The following is a 16,660-nucleotide window of genomic DNA, read 5'->3' on the forward strand; positions in this document are numbered from 1 at the left end:
CCGTTTCACCGTTCTCCTCAAAAAATAGTGGGTCGGTGCTGGATTACCATTTCCACCTCCCTTTTTGGCTGTCAAAAAGATGCCCACTTTGAAAATTTTTAGAAAAAGTCTTTGTTTTCACCATTGTTTGGTTGAATTTTCTTGAACTTAATCTGGATTTTCTCCAAAACTTGTGATATTTTCAGAATTGCGGAAAGAAAAAGAAAAAGAAAAAGAAAAATTGGGTTGGATCTTGAGTACTTCAAAAGGGTCGTTTTCAATACTGCATTGTACTGTCCTGAATTTTTCATGCTGTGTGTTGCTTCAGAAGCCTTGACCTTCAAAGCGGTTTTTTTTTAAATAAAAAAACAAAAAACACCGGACGCATGCCTGAATTTTCTGAATTGTAAATTCCATTGTGCAGAACTCATGAATTTGGGATCGAATTTCTGAAAAGGAGATTTGGGTTTATCTCAAACTTTTGTGTATCTCAAGCTTCTGATCAATTTTCAAGCATCATTGCTTAGTTTTGTTCACTGAATTTGAGCGATGAATTTTTGACCTTTTAACACCATTTGTGATGATCAAGTGCGTAATTGTCTTTGAACAGTCTTTTCTTTGAAGTGAAGACCAAATTGCAGGAATTTTGAGCCTTTTTTGTGGAGAATTTGAGGTGCTGGTTAAGGCTTTTATGAGTGAAAAAATAAGGCTTTAGATACCTTGCCATCCAAAGAAAGTTTTGGAATCTTGAGCCTCACTCTGTTGGAAAACTTGAGGAGTTGGAATTGGAATCTGCCTTGTTTATGCAACAGACTTTTATCCGGCTGCATTTCTGTTCTTTCGGTGTATCGAATTTGAGCCTCTGAATTTGAGGTAATTCCTTCGTGCATGCCATTTTATATTGATCAGAGTACTACTATTTGCATCTGTTGATTGATCATCTACAGTCAAATTTTGCCATGATTTGGAAAACATTTCTTAATGTTTGAAGTTTTGAAGTACCATTCAACTGCTGCTTGTTAATTTTATTTGTTTTTTTGTTTGTTGGGGTTTCTTGCAGCCAGACCAGTGACAGATTTTGGATGAACAAAGCCTGTTGAAACTATATATTCATCCCATTAGATATGGCAAAGAAGTCACAGAAACGCCCTGTGAGGTATGAGAAAGATCAGTTAGGCTGCATGTGGGGTTTGATGAGTATCTTTGACTTCCGGCACGGCCGCCCCACCTGGAAGCTGATTTCTGATAAGAGGCATGGAAGTAAGCAAACTGTTGGTAAGAACTCTCAACTTAGAATCCACTTTTAACTGGATATTTGCAACATGCAAGGATTTTCTGCTCTAAGTTTCTTCAGGCTGAAATGAATTCAGTGAGTAGCAGTTGTGTTTTGGGGATTTCTCTGGAAAAGTTGTACTAGTTAACATGTTTATCTAAATGGTTTTAGTAAAAATTTGATTTGGAATCATCGGAAGGGCAATGTTTCTTGCAAGTCCTAATTCTCTTTCTGCAGCTACTGGACATCGAGGAACAAGTTTGAAGTTTTGAGCTCTTTGGATGAAAACTTTGAAGGCACACTCGTAAGTTGCATCCATATCAAATTGATTTAATTCACTAATTGAGTGATTATATAACTCATAGAGCTGTATTAAATGCTTCAGGATGGCGATGGGAGCTCAAAAGCAATAGTGGTAGTGGATGCTTGTAAACCTAGTGTGAAGAAACTCATGGAAGAAGAAATGTCCAGTGAGCAGGGCATGAAGAGGGAGATAAGCAATGATGCAGTGGAAACTAGGCAGTCAGATTCAAGCCAGAACAGAAAGGACCAGAAGAAAACAAAGAGGACTCGCAAGAAAAGCCGAGACATGGACACCCATATTATGAATGCTCCAGAGAACTCGGAATCTGGGTGCTCTTGCAATCAGAATCCGGAACAGAAAACTAGAAGTAATGTTGGAATGGATGAGATAATGGAAGAGGTATGTTGCCAGATCCATCAGAAATACATCAATTGCTCGACTCATGACGTGAATGGTGAAGCTCCTGTGGAACCAAGCGACAAGCATTCTGATTTTGAAGAGAAATTATGTGTGGCAATCAAGGAGTTCATGAATCATAAGTTAGCAGATGGGAAACATCTTACGGAAGATCAGAAAGTCCACCACTTGAAAGAACTAATGGATGCACTCGAGGTCTTAAGTTCAGATGAGGAATTGTTTCTGAAACTTTTGCAGGATCCAAACTCACTGTTGGCAAAACATATCCAAAAGTTCCAGGATGCTCAGATAGAGAAAGATGAAGAATACGCTTCCTTTGCAGAGTCCAAGTTGTCGGAACAGAAGCTTGGTGATGTAAAACAATCTGAGGAGCTTGTCAACCGTAAACAGCGGTACTTTTTCAGGAGAAAGGTCAAGCCTCAGGAAAGAAACCCAAGTAAGGAAAATGAGGATTCTGAAGCTTCAAAGAGAATTGTCATTTTGAAGCCTGGGCCTCCAGCGTTACGAAATTCTGAAACTGGAGATAGTGCATCCTCAGAATCCCATAACATTGTAAGAAATAAAGGGCCAAGTGAGAGAGTTGGTTCCCACTTTTTTCTCTCGGAAATAAAAAGGAAACTAAAGAATGCAATGGGAAAGCAACACCATGGGGCATCTACTGTTGGAAGTTCAAACAGATTGCCTTATGGGCGTCAAAATTCGGGAGGTAGTGACAAAGGAATTGGTAAGGAAAAACTTAGAAGTTCTCCTGGTAAAGAGCATTTCTACATTGAAAGAATTGCTAAACCTTCCGGTGGTACCAAGAGGGCAGAAAAGACTGGGAAAGTGAAAGAACCTGAAGTAAGTTTGAAACATGAAAATCATGGTCTTGTGGATGAAAGGCTATCTAACCTCTACATTGAGGCCAAGAAGCATCTCTGTGAGATGCTGAGTAATGGAGATGATGGTGTAGATATCTCAAGACGGCAGTTTCCTAAAACCTTGGGAAAGATTCTTTCTCTTCCTGAATACAACGTTTCTCCTTTTGGCAGTCCAGGAAGGGACTTGGAGCATGGCTTTGTTACCGCACAGATGAGATTGTCTGCCTATGACAAACTTTTGAAGGCCAATGAGAATACATGGTCTCCTAAGCGAGAGAAAAATGCCAGCCCTCTTGGTGAGGTAGCACACAACTTAGAGAGTCTGCCGTCTAATTCTGACAATAACCCTGATGATAAAGTACAGCCTCCTAACTCAATACCAAGCATCTCTGACAATCTGATTCAAGATAATGAAGTGGAAGAAACCCATCCTTCCATCGTAGACGAGAAGAATTCTGAAGGTATTGATTCTCGCAGCTGTTTGATTAGTCTCCGTGCTTGCTTTTAAATTCTTTGGTATTTAGGATTTATAAAATTTTTGTAGGTGTTGAGATTAAAAATGGAAAAGAAATTGTTGCTTGGGAAGAAGAAATTGTTGCTTGGGAAGAAGAATTTGTCTTGGATGCCCTCTCTGAACTAAGTGGTTCTTCAATCGCCATAAATGACCAAAATGATGATAAAAGAATTTTGGAATGCTTACAACAGGTAATAATATCTTTCTTTTTTGTGCATATAATTTATTTTTCCTTTGGTAAACTTGCCCTGCTTATATCCATCATCTCCATCCTGATAATTATTCTTGCCCATCTTCCAGGATTCATATGACGAAAACCCGCAATCTTCTTCATTAGCATCCCCTTCCAGCTCTTCAACCACCAAGCATGTTGAAAATTTAGAAAGTGCTATAGATACACCAGAGCGGCCAAGTCCTGTTTCAGTTCTTGAGCCACTATTCACAGAGGATGATATCAGCCCCAGGAAAACTATTTCTCGATTTGGTATGCTTCATAATAAGACAGTGGATTTACTTTGAATCCTTATATGTTTTGCATTTCTCCATTAATATTAACTTTTTTACTGATCCGCAGGAGAGCTACAACCACTAAAGATCGAATTTGAAGATTATGACCCTTCAGCCGCAGAGCAAGCTAACAATGCAAAAACCTATACAGAAGACAAGGAACTAATGTTTGATTTTGTAAAAGCAGTCATGCAAGCCTCCGTCTTCAATTGGGATGACTTCTGTATGAAGTGGCTTTCTTCTGACCAAATTATTGAGCCATCATTGTGTGATGAGGTGGAATTTTTTCCTAACCAGCTTTGCTATGACCCAAAGCTCCTTGTTGACTGTATTAATGAAGTTCTACTGGAGATTTGTGGGCATTATTATGGTTGCTTCCCTCGGATATCATCTGCAAAACCTAGTATAAGGCCAGTACCGGATATGAAAACTACTATAGATGAGGTCTGGATAGATGTTTATTGGCATCTCCATCCGCTTCCATTGCCTCGTACTTTGGACCAGATTGTCACAAAAGACATGTCAAGAACTGGAACGTGGATGGACCTTCGGTTTGATGCTGAGACCATTGGTGTTGACATGGGTGAAGCCATTCTCCAAGAATTGATGGAAGACACCATATTAAGCTATGTAGAAGGAAGTCTCGGAAGTGAAGATGTTTCAGTTAAATCTGAATCAAATGAAACAGAGAGCAATGCTTCAGTTGTAGCTGAATCAAATGAAACAGAAAGCATTCTCAACTTATAGAACTCAATCTGACTTCGATTTGTCTATATCAAATGCCAAGCCACCTTCTTGCTGAGGCAGTTGGAAAGCAAGTCATATCTGTGCATCCAGAGGGTGAGAAGCAGCATTTTAGCTTTCCTGGAGTACCGTGGATCCGGTATGAACTGGATTTGCAACTTTGTTAACTGACATCATGTAGATAGTATAGAATCTGTTACAAGTCAAAACTAAGGCTCAGGGGCATCCGGATTCCGGAGCAGCAGTCAGTCACCTGAAAGTCCTTGATAGCCAGGGAACAGATATCTGGTCTGCAAATTCTCTTTGCAAGAACTCTGGCACTTCTCTGCAAGTCGATTATACAAGACAGATAAGAACAGGTACCATTTCTGAGTCGTCATCTGTGTCAACCGCCGAGGCGGTAATGTGGAGAGTTGTTCTTATAAGTGTAGATTTATAGAGGGTTGGAGTGTTTAGTTGAGAGTGTTGTTGATTTCATTCATTGTCAACTGTGTTACCTTGTTCTTTATATTTGGTGTTGTATTTGAAAGGGTTGGAGTACAAGAAGTTGTAGGTTGTGTATTTCTAAAAGAAAAAAAACAAATTGTGAGTTGTTAGTCTTGTGACTGACTATTACTGGTGTTGTAATTAGTAATTACAAAGAAAATAAAGGAACATCATGCTAGGTTTTGTTATATACGTTGAACAAGCTGGATTTTGGATTGCAGATTAATAAAAGTTGTGGAAAAATTATATTGCACGGGAAGCGGAGATTTTATTAGGCATTCCACAGTGGTTTAAGGGAGTGTGACGTCTATAAATATGAATCATACAACGCATGATTCGTATTACTTTAATTAAGGCAAGTATTTTTTTCTCTTAATAAATGTAAATTAGGGAATTAACAAACTTCTGTTTTTAACTTTTACTAACATAGAGATAATCTACTCTAAATTCGTCGAAATTTAAGGGAGGGGGATTCAAATTTGGATGAAGCAAAGGAGCACACAGCTATAGCCGACTTCTCAATTCTGAGGGAAATTAAGAATTCAATGTTCTACTCTTTCACAAAATTTCTCTCCTCAACAAACAACAAAATTCAGAAAGAAATTTATTTATTTATTAGAAATATTCTTTGGATTCAAATAATAATAGGAGAGGAAGCTGCAAAGGTTATCGGCAAACACACAAGCCTCTTTAATATTATCAAAGAATTATGTCTTAAGAAAATGACTGAATTAATACAACAATGTTGTGCAGTGCAGCTCATTTGCCTCCCGTATCATATAATTACATAAACACAAACTAGCATTTCTCATGAAGATTGTACTTTTAACTTACGTAGCGCCGTCAAGTCTACTCAAACGAAAATTGTGTGAGGTTTACTGAATGAGAACAAAAGCTCTAGAGATTCACTTTTGACAAGGTGAGATGGTTAATTTTCTTTTCCTACATGACAAGGTGAGATGGTTACTTCTGCCTTTTCTTCGCCCGTAACGATGGGGTTACTGGAGCTGCTGGTCTTTTCTTTGCAAAGGCACTAGTTCTGCTATCTTCATCATCATTGTCATCATTATCCTTAGCAGTTAGTGTGGACTCCTCTGCAATTTTAGCAGCATTTCTTCTTGCGGCATCCAACTTGTAATGTAATTTCCTTTCAAGAGGATCATTTGAAGGTGCAAACTTGGACGGGCGGGGAGCTACAGCACCTAGTCCAAGCCTGCAAAATTCAATAAAGAGTTCTGCAGAAAGTCAATAATGTCTCAATAACAGCCAATATTGGCAACTAAAGATAATTATACTCTCTTAAACACAAAATAGATAAATAAATCAACTTGCCTAGCAGGCCGAGCCTGTATTTCAAATGGCTCATCTTCTGCAGGTTCACTCATGGTATTAAGCCATTTTTTAGCCTGCACATCAGCCAATTTTCATGCACAAAGAAAGTTAGCTTTTGAATATCAATGAAGGGATTGACATCAATAGCATTGCAAAGAACTGCATAGTTCTTAGACTCCACGACACCCCATTCATAAGGATTTTCGACCAGATTGCTATGACATCACTGGCAAAAACAGATACTCTTAACTAAGAGATTACGGAGATACCGCGTTGATGTAAATGTTGTTTATCCCCATAAACATATAAAAATCATATAATCTTCAGAGTTATCATGTACTCAAAACAATCTCATTTAAAACAACCTGGGGAGGTTTCAAATTAGTTCAAACTTGAACCCCATTATTTTCTTGTCTAATAGCCTGCTGCAGATATTCACAACCCAATTACAAATGACAAATCAATCTTTTAGAACAGCATTTCTCTTCCGAGCTCATTCACTACACACAGGTACACACGCGCGCGCGTACTCACACACACACAAATGCAGGCGCGCGCACACACAAACATGCGTGACCACACACACGCACAAACACGCACGCAGAGACAGAAAGATACACAACTCCAAGAAAACTATCATTTCATATCATCAAATCTCAAATTCTAATGGATGTGCATTCTATGCCGGGTTCTAGTTGCTCTAGACCATATAGACCAGACACGGTAGTAGTAACCGGAAAACAGTACATTGTTCATAACACGACGGGGAAAAATCATCTCACCAGATCCAAAGCTTTATCCAATTTAACTATTTGAGGACGTTCCTTTTTCAGGCGGCGTCTTGTCGGTGCTCATTGCTTCCTACACAGCCTACAGAGAATAAAACAGTCTTAAATCACAATCAAACCCAACCAATACTATCTTATTCATTAGCGAGTAAAACCCAATTCATCAAGTAACAGCTAAATAGCCAAAAGGGTTTTGACCGAAAGCTACATTCGTTTCGGATTGAAGCGTGGAACCAACAATGTATATTACAACCTAAAATCTCCTACTGAGCCTACAATTTCAAAGCACTTTAAAATCAAAGCTACCCGAACGGTGCTGAAATACTGGCAAACACAAATCAAATCAGAAAATCTAACAATGGAAACACCATAACTGAAGCAGTATATAAGGCTAGGGTTTTGAACAGCGTACCGATTCCCAGAAAAGGCGAGAAATTGCGAAGCTTTGAATTGGGTTCTGAGTAGGAGTGCGGGTTTTAGGGTTTGGCAATGGCGTGCCAAAGGCCAAGCCTTGGGGAGGGTTTGAGAGAAATAGAAGGATTTTCGGAAATAGAAAAATGAGAGAGAGACTGATGCTTTGCGGGTTTTCTTTGTTGGGCATCAACTGAACAAGGATCTTCTGCTCCCCTGTCCTGTTCTCTTGCTTTACCCTCGAAATTGGACTTGCCTAAAACTACTAAAGTCGAGTTATTTTTTTTCGTCATAGATTTGTTAGATAAAAAAGTCAACAGAATTCAAACTCAAGCCGTAGTATAAAAGCAACACTCTTCTTACCATCTTCTTTGACGACTCTAACGCGAAGCCTTCTCTCTCTTTCACCTTCGACAACCAGAGTTAGGGATGAGTTCAAATCAAATTTTGTTTCTCTTATTTTCGATTTGGTTACCAAACCGAAACTAGCCCTACTTTTTTCTTTTAGTCTGAATTTTAAGGGTAAGTTTTAAGAAACTTTAACGAAAAACTCTCATTACTGTTCACTTTAACGAAAAACCATATTTTTACACTAAAAAGTCAATCCTGGTACTATTTATTTTACCTTTTATTTTGTTCTTATCGTTAAAACTCAAAGTTTTCAAACTATTTTTATTAATTTTCCTTAAGTTTTATGCATGGACTGTTACCGCACTTCTATAGAACAATAGTTATAAAACGAGCCATTAATCACTAAACAAAGAAGAGTGGTAACGCATGTTGGTGGTCAATCTTTATTGCTCTCTGATGGTATGAGACGAAAATATCGTTTAATAACTATTTTATTTTAAATTTGAAAACTCGTTTAGCAATTATTTTCAATTTTGATTTTTAAAAATACGAAAACTAAAAACAAAAACAAAAACTGAAAGCTACATGATCGTTTGATTTGTTTTCAATCTTCACCTTTTTGGGAAACTTAACACTGTTTAACTAGGTGTTCAATAAATGTGTACTTGTCCGAGGTGGCAAATACTGAACATGTGAATATGGGACGTAAGATATGAAGGGTCATTCAGTTGTGCTATTTTTTTAATTTGTAAATGAGAGTTATTAGTTCGAATCTTATGAATGATGAATTCGATATCAAATTAAATTGTCTATTATATGATTAATCAAACTCTCTCATTCCTTTAGTGTAAAATATATTGTAATAAAAAGAAAAAGATTTGAAGGCTTTAAAACAAAAACAACTAGATTTGTCACTTGGAATGGAGGCGAGCTCAAACTTTCTTCCCTGACTTCTTTTGGATGTGGTTCAAAATTAGATTGTATACGTGGATGGCATACCAAGTGCCACGTGAATAGAAAATAATAAATGGAAATAAAATAAGTTTTTATTTATAAAATAATTTGTATAAACTAAATTTCTACCTCACACGTCTTTTATATTTTAAAAAGAGTCACCTGTAAGAAAACTAAACCACGTAACATACGTTGAGTAACTTTGTTAGCATGTCAATGAATACGCGCAAGACCTTCTCCAGCGACCAATTTAAACAAGATTAAATTTTGTAAATTAAATGATATAGAAGTTAACTATTAGATTATTATTTAAGTGTTGATTAACGTATTTATTTTTTATTAGTGATAAATCATTTAGTTTTCAAATTTAATTTACAAATTTAATCTTCCTAACAATACCTCTAGTCTAAATATCAACTTTGCATCCCCTTTAACAAGACCAATAAAGGGCATATCCGAATCCAAAAACAGATATGAAACGATATTTTTTACTAAAAAAAAAACCTCCGTTTTGTGTTCAGCTCTCACTTTCACATTTAGAGTTGGTAACACTATCATTCGTAATGGGAGCTTTTCTAAGCTATATTTCAAATCTATGCTCTCTCACCTCTTATTTTCAATTAGTTTCCTGTCTTTTACTTCTCGCCATCATATCTCAACCACGACTCTTTGCTGCTTAGATCAATCTAGAATATAAGATAGCTTTTGCGCGGATGACTAGTTTACCCTCATTTTTCGTTCAAGCCTTTGGCTCTTCCGTATGCAAGTTTTTTCTGTGGTGGTTTTAGATTTGGATCGGATGGTGGTCCGGCAGTTGAGTACTAGATGGAGGTGCGGCTGCTGTGTTCCTTGCCAGATTTAAGGTTTTCTATTTTGTGTTGTTGTGGGCTATATCTGAGTTTTTTTTTTATTTTGGGGGGGTTTGCTCGACTTATAACGAATGTGTTGTTGACAAAAACAACAACGATTAGTAATCCACAATTTAGCTGTCAAAGTGACACAGTTGAAACGAGTACCATCAATCGAAACAAACTTCACAAACTCTCACAAAGAGACGATAAAATTGTGCATTGAAATCATATTCATTTTCTGCAACTTATACATAAGTCTAACTAAAAACCTTAAATAAAATTATCTATTCTAAAATTGAGGAGGAATTGATTATTCATTCAACTACAGTCAATTGTTTGCCCCTTGATTTCATCTCATTTACAATAAAACCATGAGATTTGGGCTGGGTTTGAAGGGTATTTATTAGAACTTAGAAGGGTAATTTTGTTCGGAAGGTTTAGGACGGATTACCCCTTGATTTCACCTTATTTACAAGAAACCCATCAGATTTGGGTTGGGTTGGAAGGGCAATTTTGTCCTCTCGATTTTGAACGAATTCGGAGGTTGCCGTGTAGGTTTCCATTTGTTGTCCTTCAACGAGGGTTTCAGGGGGATGGAGGCTCTGACAGAGAGAGGAAGAGAGAGAGAGAGAGAGAGAGAGAGAGAGATGGCGATGGAAAGAGAGCGAGGGGGAGGGGTATGGGTGATGGATTTCAGAAGTGGGAGAGTGGGGATGGTCAGAGAAAACCATACGGGTCATCCGGATTTGCCGCTGCATGGTTGGATTTCCAAAGATAAGTTCCTTTTTTTAATTCCTTTTTTTACTGTCAGGTTAGATTGTCACTCTTTCTGCCTTTTTGTTGTGGATTATTTTCGCTTTTTTTAGTGTGATAGGTCAGGTTTTAGGGGATTCATCAGAGATATTAATTTCCCTTATTTGTTTTCTTTTCTCTCATTTTAGACATTCATCTCTCTTTCTGTCTGTTTGTTCTATGTTTTAAGGTCGGTTGCTTTTTTTTTTTTTTTTTTTGGGTTTTTTGTGTGGCTTTTTATTTATTTTTCCAGGTTATAGATCTGATGGTTTTTTGTATACCAATCTTGGTTTTGTTTTTCCTCGAAAATTGTTTTTATCTGATTGTGGGTTCGTGGGTTTTAATTTCTTTCGTTTGTTTCAGGTTGCAAAGCAGGAGGTTCTGACATGAGGGTTCAGTTCAAGGTACTGTTATTATTATTTTTAGTTCTTATAGTTTAATGTTTCGAACTGATGTGACGATTTGGTTGTGAAATGTGGGATTTTTGTTCGGCTTATGTTGCCTATGTGATGTTCTCTGTTTTTATTGCTGGGTAGAGATTCCATAGATTCTAGGTCTCTAGAAAACACCTCTTTAGTTCTACGAGAGGAACTAAATAACACATTTTTCCTGAATCCCATAAGTCTGCAAGAAGCAAAACAAGCTAAGAGTCATTTATACAATATAAACACATGAACTCTGTTCAAATTCTTATCTTATTCTCTCTCTGTTTTGGCTGTTTAGTTTGGACTCCCATCGCAGCGTCATCATTTTGGTATGCATATGTGGTTCTTGGTTTGAAGAACAAAAGTTACCTTTGTTTTGAAATTGCAATTTAGTTGATGTCTGTGTATGTGTGAGTGTTTTGTGAATTTGTTTTTAGGACTAAAGTTATATTGGTTTTGAAATGGTCTTTGAAGATGATTGTGTTGTTATATAAACTGCATATAATTTGGATATAATGAGAAAACTAATTAAACTGAATCTTGGTAATGATTTAGTTCTTGAGAAGTTGTCAAAAAACAAAGTTTAAATAGGAAGACCATCATCCTTACTAGATAAGTCATTCATAGCATTTTGAGCATCTTGAAAAAGTACATGAGAGTATGATGCAATTCAATATAGTTACAAATCGACCAACTGTTAAAGGCAGAGACTGAGCTCTAAACTATTGACTCTTTAAAAGAAAATTAAAAATTTAATGTCATTATATCAAGCCGTTACTTAATTCTCTCATCCTAATCCCTTGCATTTAGTTGCCAGTCCATCAGAAGCTACCATTCAGACTCACAATAGAGTATTAATAAAAATAAATTAACCTAGCATTCCAAAAGATAACAGAAGTAAAAACTTAGTATCTAATTTAGTGTTCTGTAATTTGAGAACTAGGGTTTTGTTGCTTTAGATTCTTTAGGGGTATTTGTATTTACTCAGAGTTCTCTTTTCTTTTTTTTTTTTGCTCGAACAAATTGCTTTATTTTAAGGTTAATTAGTTACTTTCAGTATTTTTATGAGCTTTGTATTATTGGAGCTCTGGACTGCAAATTGTTTATGGTAGCTATTTTGAATGAAGCATAAAGGTGTGGCCTTTTAGGTGATGGTGGTTAATTAGTTACTTTCGGTTTTTTTATGAGCTTTGAATTATTGGACCTTTGGACTGCAAATTGTTTATGGTGGCTATTTTGAATGAAGCATAAAGGTGTGGCCTTTTAGGTGATGGTTGTTTTGGTATAACTATAAGCAGCATAACTATATTACTTGCTACTAACTGAGAGAGTGCACCTGCAATAAGCCCTTAACGTGTTCTTTATTTTTTTTAATTGAAAATCATGTTTTCGTACCCTATGTTTCCACCTTTAATTAAGGAAGTGGTGAGATGTTGGATCTTCTATTGATGTGTTATCTGCTTCAGTGTTTGGGTGATGCCTAAATTAGTTGTGGCTCTTGCTGATTGTTCACATATTCCTGAGCATAAATCAATAAATCTTAGAAAGAAAAAAAAAAAAAAACATTTTCTTTGGTACCTGTACACAGTTGAACTTTTTTTTTCATAACTTTTTCGGATGGTTCTTTTCTGTGATTTTAGAAATTGAGGATCCATTTGAGAGACAATAGTACCGATAGACACTTGGACGTCTATATATATGTAAGTTATTGTAAATATGTTAGCCATTGTAAATGTGGTTGTGAATAGATTTTCACATGTATGTAAATATGTTAGCCATTGCAGTTTCTGGTCCTTTTTGCTGAAATTGTTTTGGTCCCTACAACTAAACTCAGATTTCTACTATTAATTGCTGCTGAAATGTGACTTTTACTATAAATTTTTTTCCCTTCATATTTATGCTGCTTTTGGATTCCATTCGAATTAAATAATGTAGTTAATCTTCATATGAATTCTCTCTGCAACAATAATTAGGGATTTTAGTTTAAATTATTGCTGATTTGTTCTTGATCTGGCATTGGGTCTTTCTTAATTTGGACTGCAAGTGGTTCTGACATGGAGGAGAATCTGTAAGAGGTTATGATCTTGCTGCACTTAAGTACAACTGTTCTTCTACTACATTGTCGAGTCTAAATCTTTTAGACACAGATAGGTTGATTTAGGAAAAGTTTAGGACAAAGATAAGTCTTCGTTCTTCAAAGATCATAAAGGTGGCGATGTAGTAAGGGTGTAAGAGTTTCTCAGGATGAAGTAAAAAGAGGAATACATTCAGCATTTACATGCTAAATTAGGCCAAGAGTGAAAACCAACGAGCAAAGATTATGGTAATTCACTAATTTAGACATAAACCAGCTTTGAGAGTGATACTCACCCATTGTCGGTTTTCCTTGCGAGCATATTTCCTACCTAAATTTTCCCAAATTGTTCTCGAACCGTTGCATCAGCATATCTTTCCAACTTCTAATAGTCTCTGGTGCTAGAACACTTTCTAACTTCATTCTAAAAAAAATAGATTTATAAGTAAAGACATCTAAAAATAGAAAAAACAAGAATGCGTTACTCATGTAAAACATGCGTTCTCTGACTTGCTACATTTATGAATGCAATTGTATTGTTGTAGCATTTTCAGTTAATTTTCTATGAATATTATTCATGGTCTGACAGCCTGCAGCAAAGCGCGGACATTACTGCTAATTACTACTATGAGGGACCAATGCGTCTTATCTTGCTCAGATGTGTCAAAACTATAACACCAGTACGAATTAGAGGGGGGGTTACATATAAATTGGTTTACCAATCAATTTTAATTTATACGTAGACCGCCTTAATTTGTAAGTGTTGGTGTAGATTGGACACATTTTAGTAGGATAAGGTACACCAGTCCCTCATAGTTGTGAGTTTTTTAAAAAGGTTTGTAGTCAAAAAAACCAACCAATGTTTGAATTACTATATAATGATCATAAATGATCTATTTTAGAAATTATTGTGTGAAACTAGAACAATGTTGCATAATATAACTAATTTATCTACGTTATAACATAGATGAAGGTTTTTGAACTTTAATCCTTGAAGAAGATTAAAATTCAATAAAAACATGGTGTTAGATTGGATATTGATTTTTGTCCTCTAATGTGTATTTAATTCAAATTTATATTATATTTTTATTTTAATATTTAATATATATCTTATTTAATGTCATTACATTAAAATTAAAATTATTTATTATTATACACATTTTAATTCATTGTATTTATTTTACTTCATCTAATTAGTGTACCTAAACGTTTGTACATAATATATTTTACTAAATTAGTGTACCAAAATGTCTGTACCCAAATATATTGTAGTGAATTAGTAGCAAATAAGAAAAATATGCAAAAACATAAGTGTACCGAAAAATTCCATACCTAAATATATAATACTAAACTAGTATATCAAAATGTCGGTACCTAAATATATTATAAAAACTAATGTACCGAAATATTCGTACATAAATATATTATACTAGCCTAGTGTACCGAAATGTTCGTACCTAAATATATTGTAATGAATTAGTGACACACAAAAAAATATGCAAAAACATGTGTACCGAATCTTTACGAAAAAATATGTATTTTTTATATAAGATACTTACCATAATGAGAATTAAAATTTATAATATTTTCATAAAATTTAATTTATGAACAGCAAAAAATTATAATAGACATTTAATATGCTGCCATTAAATAGAGTCTAGGGACTAAAATCAAATTTTAATCTTATATAAGACATTTTTCTAAACTTCCTCTTATTTAAGGATTAAAATATAGTTTTCTATATTAGTAATACGATCTCCAAACATAAAATCGTCATCTACACATATTATACCATGTGACTACAGCTCTCCACACAAAAAAATATGGGAGGTTTTGGGTTTGATGTCCAAGCTGATGAGTCTACTTGACTGTGACCATAGGCATGCTAACTTTCTCATAACCTCTCTACGTCCGAAATAGATTGATAACCGTGACTTGTCATTAGTTGTCCTCCTTAAAAAAAAACAAAAAAAAAAACTATACCATGTAATTACGTTCTAGTAATAGACAACAGTTTTAATCTATTAGTTAAATATGTGAGACTCTTTGAGACTACGCACAAATGATTATCGATGAAGTTTAGCCATCGAGCTCATAAATGAACACCAAGAAATCACATCATTATCAAACTTGTCGTCTAGTTTGCATTTCAACACCTTTTATCTTCAGCAATATGATGGTCCAAGGACTTCACAACTTATGCAAGAAAAGTTTTTCTCACCCCATCCTCTTTAATCTCAGTAATTTTTAAGAGAAGAATGAAAATAAAACAAGTCTACTGTCGTGACCCAATAATACAATGCCAACTTTATCTTGATGTAATTTTTTTAAAATAAGGAAAATTAACGAAAAAAGTTTAAAATTTTTGAGTTTTAACGATAAAGATAAAATAAAAAATTGATTTTTTAATGTAAAAATGTGATTTTTCGTTAAAGTGAACCGTACAAAAATATTTTTTCGTTAAAGTTCTCTTTAAAATAAGATGTCATATAACGAAGAATTTGTTGTACGTAAGTTGCTATCTAAATTTAATATTTTTTAGATAAGATACGTTGGAAAGAAAAGCAGTGCCTTAGAGGAAAAAGTTAATTGGTTGCTTAACGGAACCACTGTCCCTAAACCTACCAAGGTCCAAAGTAAAATACTCGACGTTGGACATCTTACACCAATTAATAGGTCCGTCCTATGCATTCAAGCAGAAAATCAAATGCCGTTGTCTTGAAGGGTAGGTTATGATGTACGAAATTACCATATTGTACACATCAAACGACAGCAATAAATATTGCAATGTTAGGAACTACTTTGAATCTTTGACTACGGCTGTAATGACACTTTGGACAGTTAATTTTGTTTTAGGGGGTTGGAGAAATTCTTTCGTACAAACGTTGTTTTAAATTAATCTTCTATATACAATGTTCATTTTATATTCACTTATCTCGTGCTGGTCTTAATAATTTGATCAATTATTATTCACATTTATACTCTTACATGCTGATCTTGATTACCTGATCAATTATTATGAGAAATAAGTCAGTTTGTGCATTAGACAATCAATGCATGCTGATCTTGATTACCCTGATTAATTATTATGAGAAACACGTCAACTTGTGCATTAGACAATCAATGAGTAACGTTCCAACCAATATATATACGTGGGTGTTGTAGCTTTATTTGCATGCATGCATAATTTTGCATTTTGCACTTTGAAAGTAAACTCTCTCAGTAGAGAAAGGAAGCCTAAAAGTTTAGTACTACTAGTGGAAGTACGTTAGAGAAAATGGCATGCCTTTAACCAAATGCATACACATCCAAGAACGGGACATGTATCACTGCCCTCCATTTAGGATGGTGTCCTAACATTGCCCTAGGGACTCGGGAGGATAACTAAATCCAAAATAGTATGTACTTTCCATACTTTGCCCTTGAAAAGTAACCAAAGTTGTTGGTGGAACCACATTAGTAGCAAGTTGCAGATGCATAATGCTAACCGTTCAATTAATTGTCATGCAAATTTCTACAATGTTCTAAATAAATTGGTTTATAAGTCTGCAACAATTCATTTGTCAAATCAACTAACTTAATTACCGAATCAATTAAC

The 16,660-nt window shown here is 35.3% G+C and overlaps 2 protein-coding genes across 2 annotated transcripts; one reads left to right on the forward strand and one right to left on the reverse strand.

The window, feature by feature from the left end:
• Window positions 1–1,103: 1,103 nt before the first annotated feature.
• Window positions 1,104–5,272, forward strand: LOC103957421. Its single transcript, XM_048565950.1, has 7 exons — window positions 1,104–1,250; window positions 1,334–1,389; window positions 1,490–1,556; window positions 1,638–3,294; window positions 3,378–3,538; window positions 3,648–3,831; window positions 3,922–5,272. Exons 1-7 carry the CDS (start codon window positions 1,104–1,106, stop codon window positions 4,599–4,601), a joined length of 2,952 nt encoding a protein of 983 aa, XP_048421907.1. The 3' UTR covers window positions 4,602–5,272.
• Window positions 5,273–5,750: 478 nt separating this feature from the next.
• LOC103957423 lies at window positions 5,751–7,869 on the reverse strand. The gene is made up of 4 exons (XM_009369576.3): window positions 7,617–7,869; window positions 7,199–7,286; window positions 6,417–6,490; window positions 5,751–6,297 (listed from the first exon to the last, which is right to left on the reverse strand). Exons 3-4 carry the CDS (start codon window positions 6,467–6,469, stop codon window positions 6,048–6,050), a joined length of 303 nt encoding a protein of 100 aa, XP_009367851.2. The 5' UTR covers window positions 6,470–6,490; window positions 7,199–7,286; window positions 7,617–7,869; the 3' UTR covers window positions 5,751–6,047.
• Window positions 7,870–16,660: the final 8,791 nt, after the last annotated feature.

This window comes from the organism of the source record quoted next, unplaced genomic scaffold, assembly GCF_019419815.1.
Source record: "Pyrus x bretschneideri cultivar Hongxiangsu unplaced genomic scaffold, Pyrus_bretschneideri_v1 Contig40, whole genome shotgun sequence".
NCBI lineage: Eukaryota > Viridiplantae > Streptophyta > Magnoliopsida > Rosales > Rosaceae > Pyrus > Pyrus x bretschneideri.

What these genes read in the sequence shown, in the direction of transcription:
- LOC103957421 (XM_048565950.1), top strand. Translation starts at nt 1,104, where the DNA reads ATGGCAAAGAAGTCACAGAAACGCCCTGTGAGGTATGAGAAAGATCAG. An exon ending in GGCATGGAAGTAAGCAAACT is followed by an intron (nt 1,251 to 1,333) that starts GTTGGTAAGAAC and finishes AAGTTTCTTCAG; the next exon opens with GCTGAAATGAATTCAGTGAG. An exon ending in TTTTGGAATGCTTACAACAG is followed by an intron (nt 3,539 to 3,647) that starts GTAATAATATCT and finishes CCCATCTTCCAG; the next exon opens with GATTCATATGACGAAAACCC.
- LOC103957423 (XM_009369576.3), bottom strand. Translation starts at nt 6,469, where the DNA reads ATGAGTGAACCTGCAGAAGATGAGCCATTTGAAATACAGGCTCGGCCT. An exon ending in ATACAGGCTCGGCCTGCTAG is followed by an intron (nt 6,298 to 6,416) that starts GCAAGTTGATTT and finishes TGAATTTTGCAG; the next exon opens with GCTTGGACTAGGTGCTGTAG.